The 22,274-nt window shown below is 35.3% G+C and overlaps 1 protein-coding gene across 1 annotated transcript; it reads left to right on the forward strand.

The window, feature by feature from the left end:
* Nucleotides 1-77: 77 nt before the first annotated feature.
* Nucleotides 78-21,677, forward strand: LOTGIDRAFT_165110 (hypothetical protein; the record flags this gene model as incomplete). Its single annotated transcript, XM_009061628.1, has 46 exons — nucleotides 78-123; nucleotides 911-1,106; nucleotides 1,416-1,622; nucleotides 1,881-1,957; nucleotides 2,138-2,298; nucleotides 2,599-2,833; nucleotides 3,090-3,243; nucleotides 3,629-3,764; nucleotides 3,845-3,931; nucleotides 4,051-4,179; nucleotides 4,349-4,549; nucleotides 4,684-4,966; nucleotides 5,231-5,435; nucleotides 5,536-5,651; nucleotides 5,970-6,088; nucleotides 6,305-6,463; nucleotides 6,825-7,008; nucleotides 7,327-7,622; nucleotides 7,830-7,956; nucleotides 8,104-8,324; nucleotides 8,606-8,692; nucleotides 8,934-9,038; nucleotides 10,163-10,236; nucleotides 10,420-10,475; nucleotides 10,856-10,990; nucleotides 11,146-11,274; nucleotides 11,489-11,583; nucleotides 11,816-11,950; nucleotides 12,175-12,231; nucleotides 12,530-12,622; nucleotides 12,944-13,045; nucleotides 13,417-13,594; nucleotides 13,876-13,995; nucleotides 14,158-14,406; nucleotides 14,793-14,933; nucleotides 15,245-15,356; nucleotides 15,687-15,845; nucleotides 16,206-16,296; nucleotides 16,657-16,874; nucleotides 17,107-17,263; nucleotides 17,566-17,617; nucleotides 17,890-18,017; nucleotides 18,468-18,524; nucleotides 18,926-19,158; nucleotides 19,343-21,362; nucleotides 21,513-21,677. The coding sequence occupies 46 exons, from the start codon at nucleotides 78-80 to the stop codon at nucleotides 21,675-21,677; spliced, it is 8,487 nt and encodes a 2,828-aa protein (XP_009059876.1).
* Nucleotides 21,678-22,274: the final 597 nt, after the last annotated feature.

A 22,274-nucleotide genomic window follows, 5' to 3' on the forward strand; every position in this document is an offset into this window, starting at 1 on the left:
GTTTTTCTTGAATTGTGAGAAATACAAGGATTATTTGACAATGGAAAAAGTGTGAAAATGTAGGACTTGTTATAACCATGCCCAAGAAAAAAGGAAATGGCGAGAAATCGTCTAAAACTCGAGGTATGTACCCTGATCTGAATTTAAACTGTCAAAAACCGTGTTTGTGCATGTCAACAATGTCAAGCGGCATTTTTACAATGGCTATTTGGCGAAGTGTCAACTCTGTTAAAGATTTAATTTTTGGTCTCCACATACTAGCCAACTCTTTTATATCATAATTTTTGAGAACAAACTGCTATCTTATCCCAAATTTCAAGCCAAATTAATGTTGCTACCCTGTGCTGAAGAATATTTAAAGAATTTTTAAAGATTAAAAGGAGTGGGGTGGGGTACCAATAGTAGGATATAGCTGTTAACCTACATTCTTACATTACTCAGTGGTAATAGGCCTAATGCTGAATAGACATATAGTTTAATGGGTTTTACTATGAATAGATCTTTCAACACCCACTGTTAAAGTGTTAACTTCAGTACAGGCTCGTCATAATGATATTGACCAAGTCCAAGATTGGGACTTAGTTTCCCTATATTGTGTTGTTGAAATGCATGTACCTGGATTTAAATTGGTATGAACATGCTCTGCTTCATTGTTGTTTCGTTGTCCTTGTGGTCTTAAAGTCTTGATGAAGTTTTAAGAGATGATCTAATACTGTCAAGTAAGACTATGAGCCTACCAATAAAGCTGACTTTATTATGCCTTACTGAATAACTGTAGTGTAGTAAAGTGTGGCGCTAATTTATTCAGTAATGTTGTACAACTATGGTACTTCTATGATTCTAAAGCTGTAAATTGACCCTTCATGGCTTAGATATTACTCTTTAAATTCAAAACTTTCTATTTCTGCAGATAAATTTGGTGCTCAAATGATAGAAGATGTAAAAGTGTTCACGAGTTTGCCACCTCAAGTTGATGGACAGCTACGATGTTTCTGTAAGGTAGCTGTAGAAGAAATTATTTGGAGTACAGATATTCCTAACCCCCCTGTTTTAACTTTAGTCAGGACAAAATGGTGGGGAGAAGATGGAGAAGGATCTACATTCAAGTATGTTGAAAATAAATTACGGACAGGTTTTTACATGATTTTATCTGATTCTGATGCCATAGCCAGTGCTTCTTTTTTCTTGGGTCAAGCGTCAAATTGATTAACCCTAAGACAATGTTTATTGCAAATGTGTGACCTGTTACTTTGAAACAAAAACCATTTGACCAGTATAGTCACAGTCCATGATTATGTAACTTTTCTGATTTTTAACAAATGAAAAAAAAAATTGAAATTTTTTCAGCAGAATCTTTGATTTTTTCAGATTATTTCATTTATAACCATGTCATGACTGTGAATTATTTATTCTAGGCCAGTAGATGTATTACAACAAGGGAGGACAACTTTCTGTACGACAGCTAGATATCCAATACGTTCAGGATTAAAACAGTTTACTTCTTATTTAAATGATATGGGTTGTTTAACTCTAGAAGTATTGTCTGGTCCAATGGCCATAGCAGTTGGTACAGCAGAAATAACAGAGATTAGTTCATTGTCTAATATGAAACCAATTAGTGGGTAAGAAATTTTTGAAAATATTCGACTCATTGCCAAGGCCCAAGTCAATCGGCTAACTTTTGGCTCTGTTCAATCAAAATGTTTTTTCATTATTCAAATTCTCTTTTCCCCTTATTTAATTTGGGTAACTCTACTGTTCAAATGTGTGATTTTCAACGTAGGCCTTGCAACATATGGAGGAAAATCTCACAAAATAGACAAAAAGCAGACACCTTGACAATTTAAACACTCAAAATTTTTAATTTCTTTTTTTAACAGTTTGATTCCAGTTTTTAACCCTGAAGATCAGCAGATTGCCGAATTGAAAGTTTCAATTGTTATAGAACCTTTAATGGGTAAGTTACATTACATTTATTTACGCATCTTGATTGACAAAAGCTGTCTTCATTAGCCCAATCAGTAATACTCATGTCTCGGGCAAAATCATGTCAAAATTTTTTTTCAAAAGAATTGATATGTTTTTGCCAATTTTAATAACAATCCTATACCTCATATGTAACAAATTCTACTTCCAGCTTCGTATGATAGTATGGGATCAATACCAACTACAGATATTTCCATGGAAATGCATGTTACCCAAGAATCAGCTTTACCTCACCGTGTTTTACCAGAGCCTCATTCTCATCTCCCGCCCAAACCAGATGATGATCTGTTTGTTTCACCGGCTTCACATTTGGTAAGAGTCTCTTTTTCTTTTATTGGGTGGTCACATGTAAATATTGAAAAATTCAATAAGCTTATCAAATTTTTTGAATTTTCAGCCATGGAAAGCATTAGTGTTTCTTAATGGTGTGTACATAAGTTACTTTTCTTGGCAAGGTCTTTTTGGAAGAGTCTTTCCCACTTCATGAGAAATGAGGAGTCCATGGCATTGGCTTTCTCTAGGCATTAAGCCTTCTAAATTTTAAATACCAGGCACGTGATCGACTCAGACATTGTTGAAATCCCAATTATTTATATTATGTATCTTTCATAGAATGATGACTCCCAAAGAGTTGAAAATGGAATATCATTGAGATATGCTGATGACCTTCGTCAGACTTTGAACTATGACCTGCCTGATGTCAAGGTGAAGGACATTGCACCAGTGACCAATGGCAGCACTGTATCTATAACTGAAAATGGTGAAGTCGTGACGACTAGAGACAAATTCTCCCCACCTACTAAACATCTCGTACACAGTGTTGATTCTGGTTTTAATTCTGTCAGAGGTAAGGAGAATTTCACTTTTATTTAACTCTGCCAGCAGGTCTGTATGTAAAGAGTTTAGCCAAGAACCATGTGGTAGACAGGATCCTCCTGACCCTGAATTGTTATCCTTGTCTGTCAAAGCTAGTTATTTCCTTTCTCAACCTAATTCTACAAATATGTGCCATGAACTTTATTGCTGTGTGGCCTTATAACTTTTTAGGGAAACGCCATTCTAAAATTTCAATTAAACAGAAAGTTTTATGACTGTATTTGTAGATGTACGAAGAAGTGCTGAAGGTTCCGATGTATTATCTGTGTTATTAAATCGTGGTAATAAATTACGTGATGCTATGATAGTCTCTACTCTACCACCAACCAAATCTACATCACAACCTGATAACCTGAATAATATACACGATACATCATTTAGGTAGGTAAAAGATTTGACACAATTATATTTAAGTTCAACACTAGGCATAGATATTCTCTCCCAAAACGCAATGTGTGAAAAATATGATTTGCCTCAAATTTTCAAATGCAGAAATATAAATATGATATTACACGCTGGTTGTTCAGATCTTAAAATTCATTCAAATGTCAACATTTACCATAAAGTCCATAGCATTTAGATCACTTCAAAAGTCTGTTGGATATACCTCCTCATTATCTGCTACCAATGTTTCACTACTGTGTAGTTTTTGACTTTGTGTTTTGTTTTGAGGTTTGGATCGTTAGTACTTGTTTTGTTTAATTTTAAAATTCCAAGAGGAAATTATTAAGATGTGAAAAGATAACCTACTTCTGTATAATTTCAGACACTCTACAGGGAATCTATACAAAGATTATACATCGCAGAGAGACATTGTGCCATCCTCTTCTTCTAATACTGATACAGGGGTCAAGGCTGTTGACCTTGTTCTTCATTCTCCTGTTCGCAGCAGAGATTTTCAGGTAAGAGTAAAAAGATTTCATTACGGAAAATATTTTGATCCTATGCTGCTCCTGAATGAAGTTGTGTTCCTCTATTGCAGTCTCTTAATTTGGAAACACCTGATGCCACTTTGATACTGGATTATCAACATTTTGCTTTGAGTGAATCCACTTTGTTTGTCAACATGGTGAGAGAGTCCACTTTGCTAACGATGTTAATTTGATATTTTAATTTGTCAACTTAGCAATTCTTGCCCTCTTGTTTTATATTGGGGAAACGGTATTATTTATGATATTTGTATTGTAGATGTTAGAAATGGTGAATTCCAATCGAAGTCCAGGTTCCAGTCTGTCCAGTGATCCGGAGATACTCAGTGATTCCCATGATCCTTTACAGGAAGATGACATCATTAACGAGTTATTCTATAAATATTCAGTAAGTCATCTGGTCCTTGACCCAACCTCTTGGCATTGATATTTCGGATTATCTATACTCCTTTTGAATAATGAAGAAAGATGACTTATTGGACATCACCAAACTTTCCGTTGTTTCACGGTAAAATTGTTGTTTCAATCATTTGATGAACTTAAATTTTGGTTTTTAGGATAGTGAGGGAAGTGCCTTGAGTGATTTCAGTCCCGAAGAACCTGTTAGAGCTGCCAGGTCAAGGTCAAGGTCTGGAGGCAGGTCAAGGTCTGAAGCAAAGTCAAGGTCTGGGGCAAGGTCACGGTCGAGGTCAAACTCTACAGGAAGGTCAAGGTCAAGATCAAATTCTGCCTCATCATTGAAAGATGCTGGAAATATGGTATGTAAAATTTGATATATTTTGCTTCTTAGGGGATTTAAGCATATTTCATTGGAATAGCCCACAGTCTAAAGATTTTTTTTTACACTTTAATTAAATTCATAAGATCTATCCCATAATTGTTTTATTTCTAGCGCCCACCGTCCAGAAGGTCATCAATATCCACGTTATCGAACATACCAGTTTTGGAACCAGAGAAAAAGAAGAAAGTGCGTAAATCTAGATCTACATCAAAATCAGGAACTTCAACGAACGTTAAACGAAAGGGTAGTAAAAAACGTAGCGTGTCAAAAACTCGCAGTCGTGGAAGTAGTGTCAGTGACTTTAGTGAAAATGAAATGGCGTCTACGCCTCGATCAGAAATATCTCGAGTTTCCTTCGACATGATGGATTCAGATCTAGAAGACACAGCAAAAGGTATGCTTTTTGAAATGCGTTGATTTTGCAACAATTTGTTGCCTTCTAAGCTGTTATCTACAGCTGTGTCAAATTATTAAGTTGCTAGCGAGTTGAACGCTAGTCCAGTGGCATATTTCAGTCAGAAGGGAGTTTGATTATCATCTGTGAAGACAACAGAGATGCTTTTGTACCAGAGGTACACCAACTTTGGCGCCAACTTGTCAGCCTCTTTTACTGTAACTTAGCAACTTCGTACTAGCATCTAGGTATTGTATTTTTCAGAACCACCTGCATCTAGCAGTAAGAAATCTATAGATGGATTGAGTGTAGAGAGATTAACGTTATTGGGACGCGTTCATGTTGCAAGAGTTTCCATCGACTCTTTAGATCTGAATGATTTGAATTTGTCCATCTCCAGTAAAAAGAATTCTAAATCTTTAAAATCAGGGAAACCACCAAGGCCAGCATCCAAAACAAAGCGCCACAAGTAAGTGTTCTATTTTATCCTTAACTCTTTTCAAAATTGAAACTTGCAGGATTTTGAATACTATTTCTAACATGTTTGTTTTTCTCTTCTTTATTTTCAGTACGTACTTTATTGAATATCAGTTTCCTGTTGTGGCCACATCAAGAGATAAATATTCACCTAATGCCATGGCAACCGAAGTCATGAGGGTCGCCTCCAAAAATATAAAAAATGGTGGTAAGTGTTCACAATATTTCACCATCATTTTGATAAAGACTATTAAAAAGGTTTCAGATTCACGTGCCTGAAAGCTAGTGTGAGCCATTCTTGGTACCCTGCAGAGCCCTGTTTCCCATAAGAACTTGTGTTAAAAGACTTCGTTGTGAGTTGAAAAATACCCCATTAATGATAAAACATATTAAACATTTTGTGAGAAACAAAAACCTGTTGGATTGTTTCTCCGGGGCAGAAAGATGCCGAAACAATTAACACCCCTCAAGGTGGAGATACTGTTTCTATACTATGAATTCTTTATTTTTGAGTGTTTTTTTTCAGTGGTATCATTCAACCATCGTTCAGTATTTCCTATAATGTTTGATGGTACATCCGTAGATAAATGGTGGAAATCAGCTCTAATATTTAAAATCTTCGCACGAGAACCTGGCCAGAAAACAGTAAGCTTTTAACCAAATCATTTTAGTTTTAAAAAGCAAAACAATTTAATAAAGCAAAAATTTCATCCGAAGCAAAATCAAGAGCAATAATTGAATACTGGTTGACTCCTCAAATGAAATGTTCCACCAGGTGTTTTGAAGTATGGTGTGCTCTGTGCTTGACACTATTACTCAGTAAAAATTCAGTCAGTTGACTTCATTTGTAATTTATTTCAGCCAACAGCAATAGGAAGTTGTGGTTTTCCGTTGAAATCTATCCTTCGTTCTGATGGTTTGTTTATAAATCGTAGTATAGAGATTAGAGAAACAGGAAGATCTGGTTCAGTGGTGAATGGGTCGGCTCGAGGCTCCGGATCTCTTCTTGGTAACTTACAGGTATGCTGACATACTTTTTGTTATTTTATTATTGTGGAATTTACGTCACATTTTAATTTTCAAGGTACAGTTGATCAAAGAAGACGAGTCCACTTTATTTTCAGGTGGCATAAGTTGTAATAGCTACTAAATATATTAAGCTAATATTGTATTGGTTACCACTTAAACTACCTAAAACGAAAGTGGACTGTGCATGTTATAGATACCCCAAAAGTAGGATATTGAATAAGGGTAGGCTATTGCTGCTGCCATGGCTAAATTTCCTTCACTGCACACTGCATGATGTTGCCTGCCTCCGTCAGATTTATTTGTGCAGAACAATACAATCAAAATTTAGTTTTCTATGACAATATTATTTCAGGTATCTGTGGAATTAGCATCAGACCACAAAGATTTTGCTACTGCTCTGGCTAGGACTAAGATAGCTGAGATATCTGGAAAAACCAAAATTGTACCCCTACCTCAACCCACTCCAGCCCCACCCCCAATAGTTTCTGATACTATTATATCAGATCTTGAAAATCATATCAAAAACACTCAAATAGGTAGGTCAAAATGATCTTTCAATCAAGGGAAATGTATTCGCCACCACTCGCAAAAATGGGAAGTTAAAAGTTTCTCAGTAGGAAGTAATATTCGAAACCACTAAAATGATGTGGGAAACTCTGGTATGTGAGAAACTCATTTTTCTGAGGTAGGACATAACAATGTTGGGGTGCCAATCTGAAGATACATGTGATATGATTATTGTGCATTCATTCTATTTTTTTTAATATTTTCGACGGCTGACTGGGCCTTATCATATCCATTTGAAATTTAAATTTTTTTGTCTGCTCCCATATTTAAAATTTTTCATCTTTCAGTCACATCTCAACCGTCTGTCCAACAACATCCCATCTCTGATTCATACCCTTCATCTTCAACCAATCATATTGCTCAAAATAGTCAACCAAATACAGCTCCGTCCAATCAAATTTCACAGAATATATTGCCTTCAACCAATCAACAGCCTTACATCAATCAACTGCCTTCAACAACCAATCAGCAAGTAGAAGATATTGTGCCTAACCAATCAGAATTAAGAAGTCATCCTAATCCATCATCTACTATGTATCAACTTCCAACGAGCAGACCAAATATCACTGTTGATGACGTTGAGGTTTGTAAATTGATTGAATTCAAATTACATCTTCGATAGCGTGAATATTTTAGCTTTAAAGGGAATGTAAAGAACTTTTTATGTGTATAAGGGACACTGAAAGCACCATTTGAATGTCTTTTTTTCTTGCAATTCTACTAAAACTAAACATTTTGATAGGTCAATATTGCCAAGCTTCTAGCTGATATATTGTTACTATATTTACAGGCATTAACGTTAAATATGTTACTATTTATACCTGATGGGCGTAATATAACCATCCAGGGTATTCCCCCTTTACACATGGTAAACAAACGACCAGTCTTAATCCATCAACAACAACAACAACAATTGGGTAAGTATTATTAACAAATTATGCTTCATAAATGTCTTGTGTCTTTAAGAAAAATCTCAAATTTCATCCTTAACAGGCCTTTTCAATTTCACAGGCCTAGATATGAGATAAACCATATAATTCTTTTATTTTATTTTTCTCCCACAGGTAATCGTGATATGACGGCCAGAAATACCTATCTAGTGTGTCGTATGTTTTGGTGTAATGATGCTGTATCGTCTAACGTCTGCTGGGGATCGAGTCAACCTAATTATAATTTCTTACAAATCGTTCCTGTTCTTATGACTCCATCTTTGTTAGAAAGAATGAGGAACAATTTTATGATTATTGAAGTGTGGGATAAGAAAACAACAGCAGAAAATGATAAGGTATTGTAAAATTCAATTATTGTAGTCTGTAGTATTGATAAGATGTAAAGAGTTATCTCCCATTTGTCACCATTAAGAAGCCTAGGTCTAATGATTCAAGCATGTCTTTACCCTGCTTGATGGCATTTAGATATGAAAAGCTAATGTTCAAAATGTGGAATGAGCTCTTGTCAAGAAGACAAAGAAGTGGTGCCTGGTGACCCTTTTAAAGATGATGCCATTTCTATAAGCGTTTGAATTTGGAGCATGGAATATTTTGTATTTTGTATGATGTTTTGTAGTTAATTGGTATTATAAAACTCAGTTTACATCAATTCTTTATGTCGTTTCGAGAGAGGAAAATAGCTAATGCACTCATTAAATCACAGGTAAATATAGTTTCTTTATGTTTGTTTGCTTATTTATAATAAAGATTTTATATAATTTTACTATCATAGAATTCATATGCTAAAGATATTATATTAATGACTAAAAGGTGTTCTTTATTGATATAGGCGTTACTGTCCAATGGTGTGTCCAATAGCCTGATCAAGTTTGAATAGATTGCAAATTTTATATCTACCATAATCTTGTTGATTATATTGTTGATGATTTTATTGACTGTTTCAGTTTCCAGTAGTAGCCGTTGATAATTTTCTACCAATATTAGATCCTTTTACTGGCTATCAATTTGGTCAGATTCATGTTTTATTAGCTATGGGAAGTACTGAGCAGGTAAAAATACATTATCAAGTTCTTGTAAAGACAATGTTTGACGAGAAACTTTTGGAGAAGAGTCTGCCTAACGTCTGACTGTTTTTTCTACAAGATTCATTATTTTTAAAAACGAAAGATGTTCTTGAGATTTGTGTTGGATGGTGATGAGAAAATAGTCTCATGAAAGCACTGGCCTAGGTCTCAAAGTAAAGATTTATGGTAAAACAAGGTTGAGATAATTAGATATGTTAACTAAGGATGTCTCTGTAATACTATCTGTGGTAGTATAAAAGGTTAAGATAATTAGATATGTTAACTAAGGATGTCTCTGTAATACTATCTGTGGTAGTATAAAAGGTTAAGATAATTAGATATGTTAACTAAGGATGTCTCTGTAATACTATCTGTGGTAGTATCAAAGGTTAAGACAATTAGATATGTTAACTAAGGATGTCTCTGTAATACTATCTGTGGTAGTATAAAAGGTTAAGATAATTAGATATGTTAACTAAGGATGTCTCTGTAATACTATCTGTGGTAGTATTAAAGGTTAAGATAATTAGATATGTTAACTAAGGATGTCTCTGTAATACTATCTGTGGTAGTATAAAAGGTTAAGATAATTAGATATGTTAACTAAGGATGTCTCTGTAATACTATCTGTGGTAGTATCAAAGGTTAAGATAATTAGATATGTTAACTAAGGATGTCTCTGTAATACTATCTGTGGTAGTATCAAAGGTTAAGATAATTAGATATGTTAACTAAGGATGTCTCTGTAATACTATCTGTGGTAGTATCAAAGGTTAAGATAATTAGATATGTTAACTAAGGCTGTCTCTGTAATACTATCTGTGGTAGTATAAAAGGTTAAGATAATTAGATATGTTAACTAAGGATGTCTCTGTAATACTATCTGTGGTAGTATCTAAGGTTAAGATAATTAGATATGTTAACTAAGGATGTCTCTGTAATACTATCTGTGGTAGTATCAAAGGTTAAGATAATTAGATATGTTAACTAAGGATGTCTCTGTAATACTATCTGTGGTAGTATCAAAGGTTAAGATAATTAGATATGTTAACTAAGGATGTCTCTGTAATACTATCTGTGGTAGTATCATTTCATTGTGTTTGTTTCAGGTAACAGTATTACAACGTCAGAGAATCGAGGGTGAGAATTCTGCACCTGAACGTCCACAGCACCATTTAGAAAGGTCAGAGTTCAGATATTTAACCAACTAAAATTGATATTTCACAAATTATATAAATCAACAGTACTTTGTTATTGTGTATAAACTTTCTGATTATAAGCATTATTACATGATAACAGCGTAATTTCAGCATGCATTATTTTGATAATATCTGAATTATTTATTTTGATTTGTGTATGTTTTTAGACAAGATTTGTTTTCTAAAGAAGCAATTTATAAAACAGATCTTCAACCAAACTCTGGTAAGTATATTTTACAACATGTTCACTGTTGTATCTTTTGTAAAATAAATATTAACCGACAGTCTTCATCAAACACCAGCATATCATTCTAATAAAACTTTTTCGTCATGAAGTTTTGATTGAAATAAATGTGAAATTTGAATTAAAATTAAGCCTTGGACTTGGAAGTATGAACATGCCAAATTTGAATTCTTTTCATTCTCTTAATTTTGATTTTTCAAAAGCTGCTCAGAATGTCAGATAATTTATATACTTACTCTCTTATTATTGATGATATACTTCCTCATGTGAAAAAGTCCATTAGCTGCTACATTGATTCGCCTATATTCTGCATGGTTTTTTTTGTTTTTTTTTTTATTTTAAATTGAACTGTATTTCAGTGGAACATTGTTTTGAGTTGAGTATTGAAGGAATCAAGAATTTGAAATTGTTTGAGAATATGATTTGGGGAGAAGCAGATTGTTTTGTTCAATATCATTTTCCTACTCAACTTGAAACTGATGGAGTCAAACATGGTAAGAGCCTTTTTTTCTTGAAACACTTAGTGCTCATTCTTGAAATCCGAACTTAAGATGATTTTAGATTTCTAGTCATCTGATTGGTCAATCATTAATTACAGTTTTATCTTACGATCTGATTACAGATTATTAATTGATGCTTCTATTTTTAGCAACACCAACTTTACGTTCTTATCGTACTGGGACTACTTTATGTATTCCGGATCCTGTATTTAATGATGGTAATAGACACCGAATCACTCTAGATCAGGGTGTTCCCGTGCAGCGGGAACTACTTACAGGTAACTTTGTTATACTTTCATTGATGATAGAGGAGCCTTGAATTTTTTGAAGTTGTAGAGGAATAGAGTATCTTTACTTTCAGAGAGATGGGTTTAGGAAAATACCATTTTTGTTGTCATAAATGTTTAAACTGCTGCCTCACTGTCAAAGTTTCCTTCACACAACAAATAAATAAAACAACATTTCATTTATTCATCATAATTTTATTTACAGCCTGTGCCAACTCTAGTGGAGGAAGTGGGGGTCTACCATTTGAAGTTTGGTGTCGATATTATCATCCTAATGTTCGAGATCAAGTTATAGCTAAAGTAAATTATTTTTTGACTACGCATATCTCTTGCTTACAAACTATCCACAGCTGAAATTTGAAAAGAGGCAACATCTAGTGATGCTGGTCAGAGGGCCGTTATAAAAGAGTTGGACGTTGAAGAATAGTAGACTGATAGATTTTCCCACAATGAGTCAATGATCTCTCATAAAATTGACTGAAATAAGGTGCAGAAAAGTAGATATAAAGCTCTAATTTCATCTTGTTTCTAGGCTACTCTACCATTAGCTAAACTATGTGCCATGGTTACTATGCAGAAACGAGGAGAACCATCCATACAGACATTCCAACTTCCTTTATCACACAATACCATGACAACCAATACTGATCCTGAATTAAAAACTAAGGTCAGTATATTGTATTTATGTTGTATTGTGTTGCAGTTGTCACATCACATGACAAGAGGTTTGGCAAAGGAACAGCTGATAGTAGGAATCTTCGCGAACCTAAGTTGTTATCCTTGTGAAAAATATTTTTTAATCCTGGGCACTAAACTCTGATAACTTATCCTGGTCAGAATTACATGTAAATCTCCAAATTTCTCTACCTTATTATATATTTTTTTTTTTAGTGTATGGACTCTGGAATGTTAGACGTCACTTTACATTATAAAACACAACTTCTAAAGGTATTCACTCTTTTAATTTTATATCGTTTAATATTTTCCTAAAGTGAATTCTTCAAATCATAAGTGAAAGCTAGTTTCAAGTTTTAAAGAACTAGGCTTGTTAATGAAACCATTAGTTGTATCCATTATTTATAAAGCAAAGTTGAATATAACTGGCAAATAAATGAGATAAACAAAAGTTATATTTATGATTTACAAAGCCCTGGAGACAGATTCTCTAAAACTTTAATGTACCAGTTATATTAGACAGATTGATCTTGAATTAATTGTTATGAAGAATTATAAATATTTGTTTTAGAATGATGTAAACCTCAATAGACCAATATCAAGATCTATCAATACTTCTAATGTGTGTATATCAGTTGGCGTAATCAAAGCTGCCGGTCTCAAGGTAAGATCCAGAACACCTGATGCCTCTTTCCTCATGATTTGGCAACTCAATATCCTCTTTAGATCATATACTATTCTTTGAAAATTGGTAATTTCTATATAAACCAATAGTTAGGATTGATGCAAAGCTTTAAGAATTTTGATTGACATATTAAGTCCTGCTTTTAACACATGCTATTCTAGATATCCATTTTCTTATATTTCTTATCTGATTTAACATCTTCATTTAAGTGCTTGTACCTCCGCTATTTTTTTATGATAATCCTGCCATATTACCCTATTGATTTGTATGATATTGAGATGAAACTGATATTATTTTCAGACGGCAGCAGAACACGTGGCCAGGTTTGATCAATCTATGGAATATCCCAGTGAAGTGGGTGTTAATACTTATATTAGAATCAAACTCTCCTTCTTACAACAGGTAAAGACTGATAACTTCTTGCTTTCCCTGATGGTGATGGAGGTTTGAGAGTCTAGGAGCGTCTGGTTTCTTAGATAGAAATGAAACTGAGGCCCTGTTTCCTACAGGTTGTACATGTTAAAAATCTATCAACAGTTGAAAATGGATTCAAGAATAGGCTTACTCCTTCTTAACTCTGCAAATTTTGTCTCTGTTGATATGCAACTGTTCCAGATTTTTTTAAAATTTAAAGAAGTGCGCACAATACTAGCAATTGTAGATATATATCATTTATGGTGACAGAAATCTTCCCATAATTACTCTAGGGTAATAAAGGGTGTGCGTTATATTGACAATTTTACAGTATATGTGCTGTTTTTTTTATCTCTTAGGGTGAAAGACTGACGAAGACCGTAGCCAGAACATTTGCTCCAGAATTCAGTCATTATTTAGATTTTCCCTGTCCTCTTCTCTTCACACAACCCTTGGCAGACGCACAAAGTTTAGCTGAGATATTAGAATCGGCAGAGGCTGTGTTTGAAGTCTGGCATCAAGTTCCTGGGTCTATGGGTAAGTATTCAAGAAATTATTGCCCCAGGGTCTTCTTCTTGAAAACTTAAAGAAAGAAGATTTTATTGGACGATCACTGAAATTAAGTTTTCTCATCCAATCAAATTACTGTTTAATTTTCTTAAGAGCTGGATTTTATTTCAATTAAGTTTTGGAAAATGAGGCTCCAAAACACTCTATCTCTGATAATCTTGATATTGTCTTTGAGGCCAAGGCTCTTAAAATAAAACTTGATTTCAAAAAATGATTTGAGCTTTATTCGATGATGCTTCCTTTTATAGGTATTGCTAATCCATCCAACCAATCAGATGATTACAAGCCATCGACGTCCAATCGTACTTCAGATACACTACTAGGAACAGTAACTCTTTCTTTATATTCCTTACTGACCAAGAAAACTGGTGAGTAATGTTTTCTATTCAAAGTTAATTAACCCTTTTAACAGTGAGTGTGAGTTACACGTCAAATAACCCAAACTCCAAGGAATATAAGTTACTGTGTAGAAAATGAAGATGTATAGAGTAGTCAATAAAAAATCAAATGAAAAATCTTCTTATTTGAAGGTATAAATGGTTGGCAACCAATTATCCGTCCAACGATTGGCTGGAATCAGTCAGTTGATCAATCAGAAGATAATTTCCTCCAATCAGAGAGTAGTGAGTTTACGGGACTACACCGTGTGGTTGGTGGGTTAGAGTTATCAGTCCGATTTGCTAACCCGGAAGATCGTGACCATGTGATATCATCAGGTAGAAGTGTGGGATGGTCACCGATAGATTCTAATCTAGAAACTGTAGATTGGGACTTAGATGGTGAGTGTTGTACGATTTCTGTTTATATTTTTGTTGTTTTGGAATATATGGTGGAAGCCTTAAGGGCCATATTAGTGAGACCCTTTATACAGTTGCTAAGGGCCTAGTTAAACAGTTGAAAATTCAGATTCGAACAACAATGTTGCTAGAATTCCCTCATTGCGCACTGCACTCATGTGATCATTTTCAGACCAATTCAAAAGAAGTTCTCTGTCTAAATTTCCCTGATTGTACATTACATACAGTTCTCTATTCACGAGTTGCTACATATTCCAGATGAATCATGGAATTTGCCATTTCTGAAAAAGGGACCAAACTTTGCTGTGTTGCTTAACTATGGTTAGCCTATGGTTATTTTTTCTGATGAAAATGATGTTTTATTTTAGGTGTAAGTAATAAAGACTATAGTAAGATAAAGATTGGTATAGATTATATTTGCTTCCCGTTAAATAACGCCATAGTGACAGGCCAGACAGTGTTAGATCGTAACGCTAGGTGTTACGTTAGATATAAGTTTTACGATAAACGTAAGTTTGATTTTTATATTACCATTGCCTCTGTTTATTCGTCTGTCCGATTGACTAATGTTTATTGAGTTACAGCCCTTGATATACTGAAATATGAAAAGCAATTAGAGCAACGATTTGTTTTTGGGTTTTTTTTGTAATTTTGTGTGCAGGTTTATAACTACAAGTTCTTGGACAAGTTCAAATTTGGGAATGATGCGACAAATTTTCCCTAAGTTACAGCCCTTGACAAACCCAATATATGCTTCAAATGGACAACAAAAAAGTCCATGTAAATAAAAAAAATGTAATTGTATGTCTAACATGTTTAGGAGCTGTAATATCTAAGAATGTTACCATGGAAACCAATGATGCTAGTTACGTTGTGTGTAGTTTGAATCATAAACATCAGTATATCTTACCCAAATCTTCTACGTATCAATGGTAGGTATTTAGTATATTTAAGACAGGCCTCGTGAATAAAAGGTACATTCAGTGTCTAATGCTCATCAGAATACACTTATTGTTTTCGTCACAAAATCCCATCTATAGCGATTGTGATTTCAGCAATTGGACATATGTTTAAGACGCCAGAAATAATGCTGAAAGAACAGACGACAATTTGGTCAAATTTTCATTAGACTGCGCATTGAAATGGTTTTTTTTTTCTGTAAAAAAATTATTTGGCAATCTTTCTTAAATTACTGCCCTTGACTGATTTATTGCTTTATAAAATTATACAGCATCTGTAGTCAGTCGATTTTTTGGTTAAAGGTATTTACAAGAAGAAAGACTGGAAGTTCAAGTCTGGGTGACATACTCCCGTAAAGATCGTGGAGAGAAACGACCCAAACAGCGTGATAAGTTGATAGGGTCAGCGTTTATTGAGTTAGAGCAGCTGTCTAGACACAATAGATCACAGCACAGAATCAGGTAACTTTCTTAGTACTTTTGTGTGTGAAAAATTAGTGCATAGTCATCACAAGCCCTTTAAAGGAATCTGAAACTTGTTCCAATGGTTAATAAGTTTATTTATTCATCAGTTAGACTTACCAGTTGCCATGACTAAAGAATAGAATCTCTATATAAGATGTATGCAAGTTTTATGGATTTATTGGCCACAGGCTGTACATGTTAAAGATTCTAAGTGTTCTATAATACCTTTGTACTAAGGATCACACAACAGTAAAAAGTCTCAAATGTGTTCAGTAAAACCTTTGTCCTAATTTGGGTAACTTTCCAATATTGCACACTGTATGGTGTTGTTTCCTTACCACAATTTTATATTTGTAGTGGTGTGTATCCCTTAATAAAACCAGGGTGTAATAAAATGAGAGGCAGTTGTTTACAGTTACAGATTGGTATAAAGCCTCATCATACACAGGTACTGTATAATTATGAATATACTGCGCACCTAAAAAGTGAATATAATGCACAGCCCTTCTTACCTTTTAGTAAATTTGGAAAAATCTGTCACCGTACATAGAGATTGTACTATACACCCTTTCGAGGACCTGATCAACAAGTTAGCATAACGCAGACACCATAATATCTTTCTATTCTTCTATTTTGGTTACCTGCAACTCAGAGACCTAGACAATGAAAAGGGGTGTCTGCGTGGCACTTAAGCAGTAATTTTCTTGTTCCAAGGTAAATCTGCCGGTTTTGGGCTCAGAGGTATTGCAGACCTGCAAATTCCCAGTATTTGTCCCTCAATTTCTCCATTTTGTTATTTTTTATCTAGAATGGGGATTCATCAGACGAAGAGATAGACCTCCTAGTATCAGATACAGAACAAGATTATGATTCTCAGGATAGTTTCCATCAGTTGACATCACGTACCGGTACCAGTCCTAGTAAACAACACGATAGAACAGCAGGGTTAAACACCGAGAACAGTTTCATGGTGCATGTCAGCATCGAACGGGCCATGCATTTGCCTACTGTATCACACAAAGATAGGTAAGTTATTGATGATGGATATGATACCTGAAACATTGCAATTCTTATGAGAGAGTTTTAAACGATCCATGAAATTACCATAGTATCACGTAAAGATAATTTAGTTATCGGTTGAACTGTTCTATATCTTCAACACCATGATTCCTAGGATAGTATCAAACAGGCCCAATGTATTGTTCTGTTGAGGACTAAGTTTTCCAGTATGACTTGGATTTAATTCTCTGTTTTTCAGATCAGAAGAGGTGGCGCCAACTTCCTATGTATCCTACCAGATCAGTGACAAGAGCAAACCAATACATACTGATATCTTCCCGAGTTCTACGGCACCAATCTGGGACCACAGTCGGGAGACCAGAATACCTAATACCTATCTCATCCAAGACAATAAGGTATGTATTTCTTTAAAAGCTTGGAACTGCTATATTCAAAAGGGCTGACACAGAAATCTTGTTCTTTAATAACCCACATTTGGTAGGCGCCATAGTTTGAGGGTGCCATGATGATAATGGCTGACATGGAAAATGTGTTAAGTGTCTCAGATGGGACAATAAAGAAAGGTCATGTCTGCAGAATACTGCAAACTTTATAGACCTATCACCAGTTTGAAGGCACCACCGTGGCTCAGTAAGTTGGAGGCATGTCTGCTAACTTGGAGGTCCAAGATTATAAGGATAAATCATTTTCGTTTCAGAATTTGGTGTTGAAAGTTTGGCATAAGCCATCTGATGCTGCTAAAAGCCCAGGTAAATTTTATGTTTTTCTTCATAGAATGTATTGTGGTATTCCAACATCATAGAATATCTGTTAATGTTTTAAGAATTCATTAATTATTCAGCTTTGTAAATTCACCAAGTTATTAGCAAATTTGGCTTTCATTATGGTGAAAATTCTCGAAAACCAGCAAATTTTGGGCGAAGTTGAACTCCCAAATCAAATGGGTGGTGAAATTACAATCTATATCATGTCTGAAGAACTACAGAACTAGCCTATGAACCAATGTTTTTTTTTTCCCTAGACAAGTCCAGTGATCGTGTATTAGGTTTTGTATCAGTTGATTTATCTCCCTTGTCGTCAGGGTTACTACAGATCTGTGGCTGGTATAATATATTAGATTTTAATGGCCAGTGTCAAGGTCAGATGAAGGTGAGTTAGCTTTCATCATTGTTGAGGGGGAAGGGGGGTGGGAGGGAGCGAGGGGTGCTTGATTGAGATGGTTGGGACATGGTTCAGTAGTGTGCCGAAAAAATATTACTATACTACTACTAGAAGATCATTAGGCCTGTGTTATTTTGTTAAGGCTCAACCTGAAGTTTAAAGGGAGACCACTCCCACTATAAACATTGCTTCAGACCACAGTGTTAATTTGCAATGAGATAAAATCTAATAAAAGCACTGGCCTAGGTATGAGAGCACTTGTTATTTTATATAGCACAGTAATCAAGTACCTGGCCACGTATTCTCGAAACGATCTTAGCGCTAGGATAAGAACCTAGGACATCCTAGCGCTAAGATTGTTTTGAGAATATTTTTGTCAGGTTTATTACCAGAGGAAAGTGATGAAATGGTACAAATTGAAATTCTTTTGTTTTACAGGTGAATATCACTCCACAAACAAATCTTTCTCCTCAACGAAATACAGATTCTCAACAGGTTCGTAAAAGTTTTTTTTTCTTATTACTTCTTAAGGGCGCTATGTTACAAAATTAACCTAACACTTTAAGCACTGAGTTTTAAAAAAAACCTCACAAGGCCTACAACTTGACAACAAATGACGGCTATGTGAGATCAGTTGGAATGGTTGCTTCACCAGACTCTCGGATCTATATCACATATTGATGTGGCCAGTAGAATGACAGCGTGTGTTGGAAGGGTTAAGATGATCGTGCTCTTTATTAGCATGAAGATTTTGACTAAAGAAGAAAAGTAACTTGAAAAAAGTGTTGAGTGAAAACCTGTCAATGGATTGGTAAATCAGAGAAATTTAAAATTTCTGAAAAATTGTATGAGAACATCGCCAGTTGCCATTGACATTTTTAAATTTTATTTTTCAGATTAATTCCTCTGTGCCTTCAATTCCTCTGTTTACTCCATGGACTTCTATATATAGCACGGCTATACCAGATACGTCTTCCGTCCCTTCACAGATACATCTAGATACACTTAGCAACCAATCCCAGTTAACACAGCAACCAACAGTCACCATGACAACTCAACACTGGAATCCCAACTTCTCATTCAAGATGGATAACTCTTCTTCAAAATCCTTCCTCTTCTCATCTCTCAGGTCAGTGCCTTGAAATCTAAAACTTTGACGCAGCTTTCAGACGCTAGGCAATGACCTAATTTAACTGATTTCAGCCATAACAAAGTTATACGTACTGTTCATGTATTTGTGAATGCTGTTGGTTTGTCAATTGTTTTCTTTTTCTTTTAAATTTATTACTGGATGTTCTAATGATTTTTTGCAGGAAACAACTTGATGATCTGGACTCAATTACAGAAACATTTAAGAATAGACTTGGTCATCCAGAGCCTCAAGTCCTAACTGCACAAACCTCTTCTTATCAGAATGGATCTGATGAAAAATCAAATGGCTTGATGTCCGAGTCTTCGGCTGATAGTCACGTTCTCGTAAACACTGTGATAAATTCTAACGGACGCTCAACGCATTCAGCCGTGGACTCAGGTGCTTTTTCTATTGACAATTCAAAAAGTGATCATTCGCGTTCCCAGGATTCTAACTTTTCTAACTCTGTGCCAACTTATCAATCGTTGCCAATTATCACCTCCTCCAATGTGCCAGTTTCAAATTCAGTTGAAAATTCTACGATCGAAATCACTACATGTGACTCAATTAGGAATAATATTCAAACTTTGTTGAATTCACATCCAGTTATGACAGTAACGCAAGCACTGAGCTATGAAAATCAGAAGTTCGATGCCGAAAACAGCACTGGATTTGTTCCTCGATCATATGTTCCGTCTGAATCTGAATTCATGCCTATTGATCCACCAACTGCACGGTCACAGAGCAAATCAGAAGATGTTAATGGTCATTTAGGAACCAATGAAAATGCTTGGAATAGTGAAGGGGAGGAGTCAGAAGATGAAAGAGTTGAAAATTATCACCGTTATCGTGATATACTGGATGATGATGATGGTGATGACCTTGAGGATGATGAAGGTCAAGAGGTCATCACTCCGAGGGCAATCAACGATTTTTCTGGATTTTATGCTAAGAATCGTGATTATTCAGAAAGAGGTAACGGACCTAGAACATGGCCGCAGCAGCCTGAACAGGATACCTATGATATTGATGAACAAATACTAAATTCCATTGGTCGATATACTAGTGAAATCGATCAATCAAAATCTGTGATAGAAATACATGGTCAAGACTTAAATGAATCGCAACAAACTTTACCGGGAGGTGATGATGACAGGCGAGATTCTAGACAGCCTCATTCTAGTGCTTTTAAGGATAGTTGGTTATCAGACGATGACCCTGAATGTCAGACGCCAACTCAAATTCGTCATGAAAGTGAGTTCCACACAACGAATCAATCCACAGAATCACATGACTCTGCAGCCAATCAGCTTCTATCGCGAGTTGAATTGATCGACACCCTGACGTCAACAACAGAACGACTCGTCTTTAATCAGCAAGTCATGGTGGAATCCACTGAAAATCCAAAGTATCATCATTCCAGGAATATGTTGTCCAGAGTGGAACTGGAATCTGTTGATTCGGGTACAACTCATCTTCCAGATTCTGGCAGTTCCAAAGCTTCAAGACAGTCGTCTGCTCAAAGTCGGAATTCTGGAGCAGCAGCAGCAAGGAATGAAGATCGAATTACAACAGAATCCTCTTCTTTGACCCCTTGTTCGCACACGGAAGAGAGACCCCAGTCTGAAAGCACACCCCGGTCACATGACAGTGTACAGATGTCACATGATGATGCAAGAATGTCACATGACCAATCTCATGATGATGTACAGATGTCACATGATCATGATCAGTCACGTGATTGTATAAGAATGTCACATGATCAGTCACATGATGATGCAAGGATGTCACATGACCAGTCACATGATGAAGGTGTGGTGACCTGTAGAACAGATGACCTTGACACCTATATCTCTCAAGGTCAAAACCGACACTTAATTTATTCCATGTCGTCTGATGATTCCCAGCCATTCCAGTTCCGAGAGGGCTTGAAATTGGGCAGCCATGATTTTCCGACATCCAGGACAGTAGAAGGGTACGTCCAGACGGAAGTACACAGTGATCGTACCACTGACAGTGGTCTAGAATCGGCAACGAAATCTTCTCAAGATGATAAAGAGACCTTTTCAATGTTTGATGATACCGTTGCAGAAAAAGCTTCAATGCCGAATTTTTTCCCTGATTTTGGAGAAATGCAGGCCTCAATGAAGGCACTACAACTTGCAACATCAGCTGTTGGGAAAGCAACTGATACAGAGAAGGTAAGAAGGATTAATAATTTTATTTGGTTAATGGTCTTAGTCCCTATGCACTCAGATATTTGTAATTTGGCACATTTATACCTAAAAAATTGCAAATTCAAGTGTCTAAATATATGCGCATAAATTTAACTAAATTAATTTATTTTTCAGCTGACATCAAGGTCTGCAAATAAAGCTCACGCAGCTTCTGAATTAGCGGCTAAAATAGCTTCAAAAACCAAAGTAACGGCTGCAAAAACCAAATCCAGGCAGCTACCTACTGCAGATGAAGCTAAACGTATCGCCAAGATATTTGCAGCAAAACTAAACAAATAAGTAATCTAATACAGTCATCTAGAAAGAAAAATATCACATGATATGTAATTCTGCCATAACTTAGGGCAAACTTGTATTTATTTAGTTAATTACGTTAGACAGGACTACCAATTTGTATATTGTTGTTTTTGTTAATTATCCAACGTCAATAGAAAAGGAGAGTCTTCTAAACTCTCCAATGTATTTTGAAAAGGGGAGAGTTGAGAGAGGGAGGGGGTGGGGGGAGCTGTAAATAACCTGAAAATATCAAGATAAGTTTAGCATTCATTTTATCAATACACATCATAGATATCATAATATATATATTTTATTGTTGGTATTATTTCCTAACAGTATCAATTGATCCAAAGACATAGTTGTTTAAACCACACCACCTTCATCTATAGTTACATGCTTGAATTGTATCAAAATAGCTTTGTTTTGGGTAATGAGTTTTAAACAATCCAAACTGTTTGGACACTGCTGTCATCTCATCAATTTGCACCATTCCAATTTTTAATCAGATGTCTGTGGTTCCTGCAATTCCACAAAAAATAAGTGTTTCATGACTTCACTAATTGTTAAATATACTTGTATTACATAAAGCCCTTCACGATT

This window comes from Lottia gigantea (genome assembly GCF_000327385.1).
Source record: "Lottia gigantea unplaced genomic scaffold LOTGIsca_49, whole genome shotgun sequence".
NCBI classification, from domain to species: domain Eukaryota; kingdom Metazoa; phylum Mollusca; class Gastropoda; family Lottiidae; genus Lottia; species Lottia gigantea.